The sequence below is a fragment of the Amphibalanus amphitrite genome, unplaced genomic scaffold, assembly GCF_019059575.1.
Source record: "Amphibalanus amphitrite isolate SeventyFive unplaced genomic scaffold, NRLGWU_Aamphi_draft 000427F_arrow, whole genome shotgun sequence".
Lineage (NCBI taxonomy): Eukaryota > Metazoa > Arthropoda > Thecostraca > Balanomorpha > Balanidae > Amphibalanus > Amphibalanus amphitrite.
Genome location: NW_024881921.1, coordinates 347,740 through 360,717, shown reverse-complemented (window position 1 = coordinate 360,717; position 12,978 = coordinate 347,740). Strand labels below are relative to the sequence as shown.

At 51.4% G+C, this 12,978-nt stretch overlaps 2 protein-coding genes across 7 annotated transcripts; one reads left to right on the top strand and one right to left on the bottom strand.

Moving 5' to 3' along the window:
• The first annotated feature begins 651 nt into the window (after positions 1-651).
• LOC122391240 (nucleoporin Nup37-like) lies at positions 652-6,859 on the top strand. 5 transcript variants are annotated; one of them, XM_043384985.1, is made up of 8 exons: positions 652-890; positions 1,375-1,565; positions 1,938-2,135; positions 2,586-2,742; positions 3,024-3,243; positions 3,603-3,756; positions 4,063-4,194; positions 6,508-6,859. In XM_043384985.1, exons 2-7 carry the CDS (start codon positions 1,386-1,388, stop codon positions 4,153-4,155), a joined length of 1,002 nt encoding a protein of 333 aa, XP_043240920.1. In that variant the 5' UTR covers positions 652-890; positions 1,375-1,385; the 3' UTR covers positions 4,156-4,194; positions 6,508-6,859. The 5 variants fall into 5 exon arrangements, with proteins under 5 accessions (XP_043240920.1, XP_043240917.1, XP_043240918.1 ...); XM_043384984.1 differs by having other exon boundaries at positions 779-886; XM_043384986.1 differs by having other exon boundaries at positions 796-973.
• LOC122391239 (EH domain-containing protein 3-like) lies at positions 4,571-12,652 on the bottom strand. Of its 2 annotated transcripts, XR_006258317.1 has the most exons (7): positions 11,241-12,472; positions 10,996-11,104; positions 10,459-10,623; positions 9,671-9,815; positions 7,509-7,715; positions 5,238-5,677; positions 4,571-5,195 (listed from the first exon to the last, which is right to left on the bottom strand). XR_006258317.1 is itself a non-coding variant. In XM_043384980.1 (6 exons), exons 1-6 carry the CDS (start codon positions 12,044-12,046, stop codon positions 5,472-5,474), a joined length of 1,638 nt encoding a protein of 545 aa, XP_043240915.1. In that variant the 5' UTR covers positions 12,047-12,652; the 3' UTR covers positions 4,571-5,471. The 2 variants fall into 2 exon arrangements, 1 of the variants encoding a protein (XP_043240915.1); XM_043384980.1 differs by having other exon boundaries at positions 4,571-5,677; positions 11,241-12,652.
• Positions 12,653-12,978: the final 326 nt, after the last annotated feature.

Below are 12,978 nucleotides of genomic sequence, written 5' to 3'. Positions count from 1 at the left end.
GGAATCGATTGAGACCATTTACAAGCCAATCGGACGGTAACTTTAGGCTGTAGAGCGTTCCCCGTCCTTTGACCTTGACCTTGACCTTGAAGGTCATGACCTAGTGACCTGGAAATCGCTGTCAACCTGGAATCGGGGTCGAGGAATCGATTGAGACCATTTACAAGCCAATCGGACGGTAACTTTAGGCTGTAGAGCGTTCCCCGTCCTTTGACCTTGACCTTGACCTTGAAGGTCATGACCTAGTGACCTGGAAATCGCTGTCAAGCTGGAATCGGGGTCGAGGAATCGATTGAGACCATTTACAAGCCAATCGGACGGTAACTTTAGGCTGTAGAGCGTTCCCCGTCCTTTGACCTTGACCTTGACCTTGAAGGTCATGACCTAGTGACCTGGAAATCGCTGTCAACCTGGAATGAGGAACGAGGAATCGAATGAGGGCATTTTCATCAAAATCGGTTCACTGGTTCTTGAGTTATTGCGTTCCCCGTCCGAATATCGAATTTTTAGTTTGATATTCGCGAATATCAATCTGCTGCTCAATTGATGGACGTTAATTTTCATGTCGGGGCTAAAGAACAAAAAAATTGTCGGCGCGAAACATTCGATTGTGGCGCAGCTTTAGCCTGTTGTTAGTGTTCATAAACGTTTGCTGCGGAGATAAAATTTCTTAGAGAGGATTATTATCCAATGAGCTGACGGATTTTGTAACACAAAAGCGAGTCGACTCTAATGATTTCTACCACTGAACAGGTTTCAAGCGGTAGCTGTTGTGGCGCGTGTTAAAGTAATCTTGGTACTGGGCTGTAGAGATATTTGAATTAAAATCAAATTTAAATGTTATTGAAGGGTGAAGCTTGAGTGAAGCCCACGATCATACTTAGCTGTAGGTACGAAAATTTGACAATTACATGCAATTTGTTAATCATATGGATAATGGTGATTGGAATTTGGACTTGTCATTGATGCTTAGGTATGCATTTTACACGTTGACGTTTACAAGACCAAGATAGAAGTAGACACTAATATGCTAAGACACTGATGTGCACTGCTGTCTCAGACTAAACCTATCAGTAGGTTTGACGGTGAAATCTGAAAACAGGGCGCCAGCCGGGCATTTTTAGTCACGTGATCATCGGGATATTTTCCCCCTCTGTGGCTTTAAAAGGCTAATTTTCACATGATTAAGTCTAGCGACGTTCAACACCCTTGATCAAATCACCCCAGCTCCCTGTTTTCAGATTCCATCTGGTTTGAACTTTGACTGCCAATCGAATACCAGCAATTTTGTGTGGGACAATATGACCCTTAGACAACACTAGAAAGATCATGAGTCTAGTCATAAAGCAATAACCCAGAGTTTATATTTTGCAGAGTAAAGAACAATGAAGAATCTGGTGGCAAAGAGTGTCCAGTCCAGCAGTGGTGCTGCCACAGCACCAGCCTTCACCATCCCCGTTGATGGTCGAGTGTATGCTGTCGAAGTGGCTGGATTTGCATGGTGCAGTGACCTGGTAGTCTATGGAACAGCTACCTCAGTTGGTGTACTCCGCATCACTCTCCCAGTGAGTTTGAATGGTAGAACTACTTCACAGAGATGCAATGATCTGTAAATGCATGCCATATGCCAATTTTGTTTGTTGATTTTAGTTGTGCTTTTGTTTGTATTGGATTTTGCTTCCTGAATTCCAGCATGCATGCATTTGGCCAGCTGCAGCGTGAGGCTGCTGGGCACCATCCAGTCAAAACTTGAAAGTGTTTTCTGTGCTCAAGCCGAAATTATGAGATGATTGGTGATCACCTTTTTTATCAAGACATTCCTATTCGGCTGTTGCCACGCCTCAGAAAGACACCCATTAGCTCACTGAGTCCCTATGAGCCAGTGGTATCCCCATCTGCCCGTCCCCCAGCCCTCACATTCCCCCCTACGCCCACAGGAAGACAGTGAGACCGGACAGCTGCAGCACGTGAGTCTGCACGAATTCCACCACGACTCGCGGGTGCGCTGTCTCGCCTGGAGCGGCGAGACCAACCTGGCTGAGGTGCCTCGCTGTCTGAAGTTTGCGGCCGCCGGCGCCGACCACTGTGTCAGGGTGTACGTCCACACGGGCCCCACGGAAGGCGGGTCGCTGGAGGTATGTTAGGGTGTAAATGGCGATGTAATGCGGCTGCACACGGCATTTGTCGTGCTCCATTAGTGATCTTAGGATTTTACAAAAAATCAAGATTGCGTTTTTTTTCGCTACTGTGTACAGTGTACACTGCGTGAGGCGTTTCAATTTTCATGACAAAAAATGCATTTATGATTTTTTAAACCATGTTCAATATCCCAAACTGTTAGCTTATAACTATCCCCTACCGTTCGTGATTCACGATGCCGAATCCCAATTTTTTATACGGTCAGCCTGTCTGTTTCAGTATTTTTCTTCGCATGCTGGAGGTTTACGTTAATACTGTACCTCCTGTGTACATTTACAAGGCTGGCTCGTACCCTGTATTTGTTCTCAACCTGCCATATGTAGCCGCGATTTTCACGCTGGCCAGACTGATCTACCGGAGTCCGACTATCTGCGTTTTTGCCGCAGGTTCACCCGCTGGTGGGCCACACTGACTACATTAACGATCTGTCGTTCGGCGGACCGGACGGAGACACCCTGGCCAGCGTCGGTGACGACCTGACCTGCCGGCTGTGGAATGCGGCCGACTTTACACCGCTGGCGTGCATCGCCTCCGACGGACCGTGTGAGTGGCCGGGGACCGTGCGCTGGTCGGGGGAGGACGTCCAGGCACCGGTCCCTGGTCGGGGAGGTCTGGGGATTGTTAGTAGGTCAGAGTAGTTACGGAGAAGTCTGCGTCCGATCGCGGGGACTCGCATGTCTGAAGAAATCTGCGGTTCTTAGATTCGGAGAGGATAGATGGCTTTCCAGTTTGGAGGAACTGTTTTCAGGAGCAGTCAGCTATGAAGACATAACCTACGTATCGGACATGTGTAGCCAATATAACAAACGAACGCCCTCCGGCAGGTATGTCGGTGTGCTGGCACGCGGAGGAGCAGTACCAGCTGCTGGTGGCGGCCGCCTCCGGCACCGTCACCTTCTACAACACAGAGACGCGCGCGCCCGTCTCGGCCCTCCACACGGGCGTGACTGGCCTGGCCGGCGCCGACTGGTCGCCACTCGACAGTCTGCGGGTGGCTACCGTGCACGACAGCCGCCTGGTGACTCTGGACGTGTCCCGACTCAGGTCAGTCATAGGTGGATGTGCTGCGGCTGAGGTCAGTCGTACACCGGACATGTTGTGGTGGAGGTCATCGGGGGGGTCAGCTGTCGGCCGTAGCGGGAATGGCGAGGGACCGGGAAATGCGGTTTGGGGGAGAGTTGGGTGTAGGGAGTCGAGTAGTGTTTGGTACGGTGTGGCGGGTAGTGACTTGATGGAATCATGGAACTACGACATCGTGGTCGTCGGCTTATGGCTACGGAATGCATGGGAAGCCCTAGCGTGCGGCACTCGCATCATCAGCATACTAGCCAAATGGTCACGTTGTTTCGTCAGTTGATAATGCCATGCCATTTCTCTAACGCCCACCCGTGTCCGTTCGCCAGCAAGCCGGAGACGGACCAGGAGGTGCACCACGGCGGCGGGCAGAAGGTGCGCTTCTCGCGCACGGCCAAACAGCACGTGGCCACGTGTAGCCTGACCCAGGTCAAGGTCACCCAGCTGGGCGTGCACCAGGCGCCGCTCGCAGAGGATCTCATGGTGAGTGGGCACAGTTATTCGTGGGCCTGGATGAAACAGTAATTGAAGGGTGATCGAGTAGCAAGAAGGTATGACATTTTTTTAGTGTGGCATAAAACTATTCAGATAGCTTCGCGCAACATGAATTCAAACTCGCTCAAAAGACTGTACGCACGATCGTATTTCGATGCGATCTTCCCAAAAGTGGACCATGCCAGACACTTGTACTGGACGCACACACTGCAGGAAGCGGAGGCTTTGATCCGTGTGGACGCGAGTCTCTCCCGTCCAGAGGGCGCTGAGTTACGTGTATCCTCCCTCCGACAGGCGGTCGGCGGCATCAGCTGGCACAGCGTCCTCCCGTACCTGTTGGCCGGCAGCGACCGAAAACTGGTGGTCTGGCGGGTCGCCCTCATCTAACGCCGGCCCTCAGAGAACACCAGGGCAGACTCGGCAGAGGCAAGTCACGTCTGTGTGGACATGGTGCAAGATTGGTAAATTCCCAGTAATTGTCGGTGCAGTCCAGTTCAAATGTGACGCTTTTCCATTGAAAGGTGAACGTGTTAACTATGTGGGGTTCGTGGGATTCCTCAGAGCTGCTGACCACTGAAAAAGTGTCATATGGCGGTGTAATGTCAATAATACATTGTTTTTTAAGTATCGTGACATGTATTCCGGTTGGTATCATCCATGTCAATGTCGTTTTGGGACTATAGTCTCTTCTGCAGGCATACCCCTCGCAGCAGGTGGTAAATGGGGTCGGGTCTGTTTGTGCTTAGACTTTCTGAAGGCTTCCATTTTCAAACACACCAAACCACCACACTCACGCACCAGCCCATCTGATATATAATATAGGTGTATTCGCCACCGTTTTCCCTGCCTAAGCCTAGATAGCCGCGCCCGTGTGACTATGTGGTTTTAATCTGTGTGCGGTCGGCGGACGGACCGAACGCGTTACAATGACTCCGCGCACACCGTAAATAAATAACTACCGATCTGGAATACTCTGTGGGTCGAGGCGGGCTCAGAGCTCCGTGGCCCAGTAACAATAACCAATAACTGCGCCGCGGCGGTACGTGGATTCGTTCAATATCGTTATAGACGTCACGGCTAATTTCTGCGACACGTACGATTTCGTCCGAGGGGTCGAAACCGCTCCGGGTACGATCATACCCAGCTGACTGTGCGCTGTGACCAATCGGGCCTAGCCACAAACTACCAACGGCAACACACGAGCGACACTACGGGTACACACTCGCACGCGGCAGGCGAGCTCGCCTCGCACGGCCGTCTGAAGAAACACAAACAGACCGGCCAAAGGCACCGTCAAGCAACAGAAGGGTCGCCGCGACGCCCTCGCTGACAGAACAAGCACTAATTTGTTGGTCGGCGGCGCCGCCTGTTGGCGGGCCGCGCGCCTGGGACGCCAAACGGGGACGGGACGGCGGCGGGCCGCGCGCCTGGGACGCCAAACGGGGACGGGACGGCGGCAGGCCGAGCGCGCCCCGCCGCTGAAGGCCTCGAGAAGACATCAGACTCGCTGGATAACTGGATACAGGAAGCATGCAGAAGAGCGGGCGCCGCGCGAGTGATAATGCGGCCGAGTACAAAAATAACGCCGCCATAGTGTGGTGGTGTGCCGGTCTGAAGCGTACACCGCTGATAGTACTGCGCTCCCCGCTCCGTTCGTCACTCTCTCACACTCGCTCGCCCCACTATGAGCGGTGTGCGCTCGCTCAGAAGCCGCGCTGGCTGGGCGGCACCAGGTGGGCGGGCAGCTCGGCCGGCAGGTCGTGCCCGTCCAGCTTGATGTTGATCAAGTGCATGGCCAGGGCGAACTCCTCCACGTCCAGCATGCCGTCCTTGTCGTGGTCGGCCAGCTTCCACACCTTGCCTAGCACCGTGTTGGGCAGCTTCGACTTGACCATCTCCGCCTTGGCCGCTGAGGAAGGACGCAAAATACGTCAAAACATCGTCGGATAAACCACGAACGCACGACCATTCAAAGGTTACGAACCACGGTATATCTAACAGTGGCTCTCCGCCCTCCCTGACAGCCCGTCGATTTTCACGGCCACACCTCAGATCATAACGCTCAGGTCGATTAGCTGACATGACGTCATTCAGCCCGGCTGATAAGCGCGCGGCGACAGATCGACCCCAGCGCACCCCCGACCCGGCGGACCGACCCGCCACCCGGCCTCGAGTGAGGGGGATGGTCCGCGACCGTGCAACTCGTGCTGATATCGGCGGCTGTGGCCTTCAATGTGCACTATCAGCTTCATTGGCTAGTAGCATGCGTTATGTTTGAGGCGAAAGGATACATTTTAGTTCGCCTGTGGCCAACAACAAAACCATTCGCTGGCAATCTGATGCAACAAAAGAAAAAGTGTAGCTTTACTGGGCATCGGATATATATCGTTACGAGTGTTTACATAACCTTACAGAAAAAAATCGTCACAAATTGCCTCCTTCATGAAACAATTCGTTTGGGTGGTGTGGTAATGTCATTATATCTTCTTACATGAGATGAACATTTGTGGTATCTACTCCGACACTAAAGGCCACTCCACACAAACGGTATCGAATGTCAACCACATTCGACAGTTACACAACACGTCCCACCGTCACGCAACATCCCTCCCCATCCCACCCGCACAACCCCACCCACCACCTCACAAAGGGCCCTGTTTCCCATTCTCCCACCCGCTCTGTACCCGTCCACTCCACTTCCGCCTGTCCTAATTGCCTCCCTCTCTCTCCAATCAACAGTGCAACTGGCAGCGGCGTGCGGCGGCGGGACAAAAATCGGCCCACAATGGTCGGTTGGCGGCGGCGACAGCGTGGAGCCTGGCTGGACCGGTGAGCGGCCTTGGTCGCCGGCCCCCAGTGGACCACCGCGGACCGGTCAGTGATTGTGGGGCCGGCAGAGAAACATGGGGTGGCATGGGTAGCAATGACAAGAATGGCATTACAAAGAGAGGGCATAACACTTGGAGCCTGGTGTGATCTCCAAGATATAAAGAATGCGACACTGAATGGAGGAGCATCAGATGGGGGATAAAAACGATGAATGCAAACAAGGGAAAGTCGCCAGAAAAATAAAATGAGGACATGCGGAAAACCGGGGATAATCCATGCAATGTAAGCGATAAAGGAAGGAAATGCGTCGCTTGGGATTGAATATCGCATTTTACGAGCGTCCTATGGTGCTCATAGTAACATCGACGCTTAGAGGCGTGCGAATGCTCCGCGCCACTTGTGGGTATGGTGACTGACGGCAGGCGCCGGTCCTAGGCCAGCCAGCAGTCTGGCAGACTCGTACCGCATTATCGATCGGTGGCCTAACGGAGCCGCTCGCCAGGTTTGGGATTACTGGGAAACCGTTGGCAGTGTTTTACCGATGCCCACGCAATCTCGCCTAAAAACGTTTTTTACTTCAACTATGAAACTCGTTGTTTGCTGATACAAAGGTAAGGCTATATCGCATGCAAGGTCACGTCATTGGCTATCGCCGCAACGTTGAAAAACAAAATACTGGTTAGGTGTCTTACGAAACAGCAAGCGAATGCTAGCGCATTACGGAACAAATCGAGCCCATGCCCAGCCCAACGATCAAACAAGCCCATGTCGGTTTCCTGTTGTTTGGGGAAGATTTGGAGGCGCATCGACGGCGAGATCAAACCAGTGCCTACTTTCACTACCTGTGGAACGGAAACGCACGCTCCCTAGACCCCAACAATTCCTCTCCCCATCAGCTCGCGCCAGCTCACCTGCTCCGGTGACCTTGTTGTCCACGGGGTTCATGCTGAAGAAGATGGGGTCGTACTTGGGTCGGTCGCGGTTCACCACCCACTCGGCCTCGCCGGCGCCGGCGTCGGCCCCCTCACACTTGTTGAAGCCGAACGGCGTGTCGGCACTGCGCACGCCGTCGAACGCGCCGCCTGAAACCGTGTGGCCGCTGTTGGGCTTGCCGTCCTCTGCGAACGGCGTGCCGGTTAGTGGCGTGCAGTCTCTCTACGGGGCGACACGGCGGGACTACCGGGACTAAGGGGGCAGTTCGGGTGTCTAGAGACGGGGTAATGGGGTGTCATGGGGTTCTACGGGTGCAGTCAGTCGCAGAATCAGAGCGATACACTGAATTCGATGGGACGGTTATACAAGGGTAGAAAATCAGGGACGCAGCTAACGACAAGCACATTCCTAAGATGCGACGTTATCGGGTAGTAAACACGCCACAAATTTGTCAGTTGAACGAACAAAACGCACACGGTAAAATATTAGACATCTGATGACTAGCGCTGCTGCGGCACGCGCTAATACTTGAAGCGGTTCTAGAAATGCATTAGTAACGCGACGCGACTCAGGTCAACGGACACTGAAAAGGTCACAGTGAAACGGGCGCAGGGAGAACGATAAAATAATGACAGCCATCAGCGTTCATCAATGTATCAGAGAGCACGAAAGACAATCACATAACGTGTCTGTGTACGACCTTCGTTTCGAACTCCGTTTACGAACGCCTTTTCACTAGCCTGGAACACATCACGCCTTACGGTTGCATGCAACAAAATTGTCGCAAATATCAACATCGCGTAGTTAGGGACTCCGGTCTGAGCCATCAGCAAAGTTTACCTTACCCGGGTGGAACGATAGGTCCCACCGTACGGGTAGCCGCCCGATCACATTCATGCATACACATTCCTTTCATCCTACACCAGTGTATACTTTCTAACATGCTGAATTGACCTTATCCCATCCAAACCAAACAAAACATTTCCATTGTGCCGGACGTGTGCCTGATGCCCCAGAATGGCACTCAGCCGGCTCCAACCGAGTTAATCCGGCGCGGGGAGGGGAGCGGGAGGCGGGATACGCCCCTCACGGCGCGCGGCGGCCATGGGCCACATCCCAGGCTGAGCGCTGCACCCGAACCGTGCAGACCACAGCTCGGCTCGCTGACACAGCGGGGAGAAAGCTGACGGCTGAGAGGGTACGCCACTGTGGTTTACAGCACACTGTGCCCGGGTATCCTACATACGGCTGCGAAATCTCGCTTATCGAAATGGGCTTAACCACTGCTCAGCTGGGGAAGGTCGGCTGGATTTGTTTTCTGATAACACAAATAGGCACCGTGAGATGAATTCCTGACTATGTTGGATCAAATATGTCCTTTCCGAGAGTAAAGTAGTGACACAACATCCAGCAGGCCGCTCGTGACAGTAAGTCAGACTCTCCACTTGCGTTTGGGAGTCAGCTGTCACCGCCCGGGCGTACGAACGGTGTCAGGCAAACGCGACGACTGGGTGTGACCGGGAGCCAGCGCAGGCCAGCACCGAACAGCGAATCGACAAACAAACAAAACGGTCCCCGCCGAGACGCTGTAGCGAGCCCGACCGCGCACGGAAAACAAATGACAGAAACTCGCCGCAGGTCATCGGTCACATTCCGCCAACATGGCGACTGTGAGTGTGAAACTTGACACGGAATATATTTAGCATTTAGCCTAAGCATTTTATCACTAAGAAAGCTATATGGACTCAGGCCTGTTACAGTTTGTGACCGGAAATTGGCCGTGATAGTCTCCATACGGGGTCCGCATCCGCAGGGCACCCTGACAGCGTCACACCCGGCGGGATGACGATAAGCCAGATCTCCGGCGGTGGTGGTTGGGGGGCGGTGACACGTCACGCGCGGATATCGCGGTATGAGTCACCGTCCTAAGCTTAGAGACACGCACTGATGTTAGAAACACAGTTGCGGTGGGAATGACCAACGCAACGAATGGTTTTGGCAATGATTGCCGAAACATCGCCTGCGTGACGAAAAGTCCTGCGTAACGTCCGAAGACGAAACATTCTCAAACATAACCACACACTGACCATTACTCTACACGGTCCCATCAACAGCAGCTCTGCTGCGGGACAGGACTGACCTTTGGGGACCATGTTCTGCTTCTCCTCCAGCGGGACCATGGCCATCAGCCTGGCGATGTCCTCGGCCAGCATCTTGTCCACGTTCTGGATCAGGCGCGGCTTCAGCGGCTGGAACTTGCTGAAGTCTTCGTGAAGAAGACGTTCCTGAAAAACGAATACTTTTTAGCAGCCATCTACTTCTGAAAGGCTCTAGCGTGGCGTCGTATTTACTCACGCATTGGCAATTTCATCGTCATCCTCTATGGCTGCAGCCGATGATGATCTTGGAGATAAGATTTTAGAAGTGCCAAGACCTTCGTGGCCTGGAGAGAAGGTGATGCTTTCATGAAACATGCTCACAATTGACACAAAAAGATTGAATTCAAAATTGCTAACACCATGGTTTTTGCGTTTTCTTCTCTAACACTTCCTAGTCTGTCCCGTAGCTCGGTAGAGCGTTAGACTCCCAATAGTGGAGCCCGGGCTCGAGTCGCTCCAGCGCTCGATATTTGAGACTCCTGACAGGGGTGGTATGCGGTTGGTGGGAGCAGCAGCAGCCACTTTAAGTCAGTTGAGTGGGACAGGCCGTGTCCACTTTTCATGGGCACGTTAAACTTTGGCATCTTCGTTTTTCGGCATTGCGCGATCGGACGGTAGGGGATGGGGTCTACGCACCACGCTCAGCGTGCGCTCTGGCTCTATCAATCTGTAAATTAAAACATTCAAGTAGAATTTTGAATTGGGTAGGTACCAGCTGGGTGACTTTCATGCCAGCTTATAAACAGGTAATTCATGACATCCGCCTTACCTGCATGCGTGCAATGTCTGGGAAGTCTCCGGGACTGATCTGGTGCTCTCGCTGCACACTCTCGTAGATGGCTGACAGGTTTTTGATGAGCTCCTTCTTCTTGCTGTCCTTGCCAAACATCGATGGCATTTCCTTCTTCAGAGCAGCTATGATGTAGGCGTGCACCTGGAGAAGGTAAGAAGTAATGACACCTGATTATCTAATGCTGCTCTTTGTCATTTTCAGTTTCTGCCTCAGTACACATAAAGTAGTAGATAGTTGCAACAGAAGTGATAGGATCATAGTGAAAAAAACATATATTTTAGTTTTGGTATGTTGTGATGAAAAACCAGCAAAAACATCACGTGAATAATAAGTAGACACTATTCTTCTTTTGGTGAACATGTGGAGAAGTCTAGTAAAAAAGTATTGACTGTGGGGCAGTACAAGATAAATTGAAATTACCTGCAAACTTTAGGAGTTTTTTTAATTATCAGAGAAAATGAATAAATCAGAATTAAAAGGAATGCTAGTAGTATTGTAGTAAACAGGGTTTACCTTTGCCAGCCTTGCCCTCTTGATGAGATCATTCAGCTTTCGCAGAGCAGCATTCCTGGGGAGTGACTGCAGGTCCAGGAACAGATCTTGTGCCTCAGCTTCAAAGAGCCTGTCAAAGTCAGGATTTGTCAATCATCACCAAATATGATTCTAGACATAAAGCTAAAGGAAATGCGTAAGTGACAAGGCAATCGCATATTTGTGAATTGGATATCAGCCATTGAAAAATGGGAATTTTTACTCACTTCCTGTTGGAGTCATAGCGCAGAGGCTGGTCCCAGAATGAGCCGATGTACACCCTGGAGACCTCAGGGGTGGCGATCACCTTCCCAAGAGACCACATCAGGGCTCCGTACACCCTCATCAGCTGCTGGTGGTCCACCATGTCTGCCTTGTTCAGCACTATCCTGATCTTGTCGTCATGTCCCTTCAGGGCACCAATGGACCTCCTGAACTCGTCTGAGATGTCCAGTTTGTGAGCATCAAACAGCAGGATGATCCTGTCCACCCTCTCGGCAAACCACTCCAGCACTCCGGCAAAGTCATAGCCTCTGTCCACCCTCTGCTTCTCACCCGAGAGGATGCCAGGTGTGTCAATGATTGTCAGGGACCTGAGAACAGTTGAGTTCACAGTGGAGCATTGCAGCCTGTTCAGGAAGGCATTTCCAAACTTTGACAGTGGCCTGAATGGCTTTTTGGGATCCACCACCAATGCATTTCCTGGGATGATGCCATCATGGTCTCCATGCATGACTGCAATGAACCCATCAGTGGTTGGCTCAGGTCCAATTCTGATGCCAGGGAAGTCTCTCTCGAGCAGATACCTGATGAATGTTGTCTTTCCAGTGGAGTACTGACCAACCAGCATGATGATGGGCTTGGCATCAAAATCTGGGTCATCCAGCTTTGGAGAGTGGAAGTCATGGAACTGATATGCTTCTTCAAGAGGCAACACTTTTTGTTTGTAGATCTTTTTCAGACCTTCAAACACAGTTTCATAGACTTCAACATGCTTCTTCTTCTCTTCATGTCCATCAAGCCAACTAAACATTTTGATTGTTTCTAGAACTACAGACTAAAACTTAACTCTGGAACCAATACCTCACAAATTCCACACAGACTTCAGTCACGTTCTTTTTTCAGCTGGACATGAGTCACATTCCTTCTGGAAACACCCCCTTGGTCCTCAGAGACGTCGATGACTTATGTCCGGTCCCACTTCGAGCTCTCGTGTATCGTGCAATTTCTTAGTCATACACTAAGTCGCCCAATATTTAAATTAATGAATGAAAAATTAAACTAATCGAATCTAGGAGATGGATGGAAATCGGGAAAATCGCACGCAGCCGCTCCCACTCTCTCCGCCGACTCGTCAATCGCGATTGCATGCGCCACAAATGTCGCAAACGCCTCAGACAGCGCATCAAAAAGTTGCGCATAAACCGCTGCCAAATTATATGTGTACGGAAACTGTTGTAAAAGACTGCTCTTGCATACGGCTAAATGTATTATTAAATTAGTTTTATGTCATATAAAAAGCAGTGCCTAGCTGTTGAAAATCTTGCAATTCATGCTTTTCCTACTCTTTTGCTTTTCCTAATTCTTCCTAAACCTATCGCTTTCCGACGTACACAACCAATAACCGCAGGAGCTGTTTGAAAACAAAACACTATTCGCTTGTATGTACACAACGAACGAGGGCGAGTGCCGACTGCCGAGTGTACTTGCTAGGTACTTGCTGGTGTAGGTACTTGCTAGGGGCCCCTCCTCGCTGTTGCATCCCTAGACCCCAATTGTTGATCCAGGTTTGCCATAAAAAAACGAGTGTACGTATGTACCTATAGGTAAGCTGTGAAGAGAGTGACGTAGCGACTAGAAAGCGATCATAATTCATAGGCGGCGGAACGGGGAGGGCACCGGGACACCGTGCCCCCCTTTGATTTTGGCATTGTAACATTAGCCCTATGGGCGTTGCATGGAAAG

Bases quoted from the DNA above. Each gene is read 5' to 3' on its own strand.
- LOC122391240 (XM_043384985.1), top strand. From the start codon at position 1,386: ATGAAGAATCTGGTGGCAAAGAGTGTCCAGTCCAGCAGTGGTGCTGCC. The intron at 2,136-2,585 runs GTATGTTAGGGT...TTTTTGCCGCAG, and splicing joins CGGAAGGCGGGTCGCTGGAG to GTTCACCCGCTGGTGGGCCA. The intron at 3,757-4,062 runs GTGAGTGGGCAC...TCCCTCCGACAG, and splicing joins CGCTCGCAGAGGATCTCATG to GCGGTCGGCGGCATCAGCTG.
- LOC122391239 (XM_043384980.1), bottom strand. From the start codon at position 12,046: ATGTTTAGTTGGCTTGATGGACATGAAGAGAAGAAGAAGCATGTTGAA. The intron at 10,624-10,995 runs GTAAACCCTGTT...TACCTTCTCCAG, and splicing joins AGAGGGCAAGGCTGGCAAAG to GTGCACGCCTACATCATAGC. The intron at 5,678-7,508 runs GTGAGCTGGCGC...GTCCTTCCTCAG, and splicing joins CAACAAGGTCACCGGAGCAG to CGGCCAAGGCGGAGATGGTC.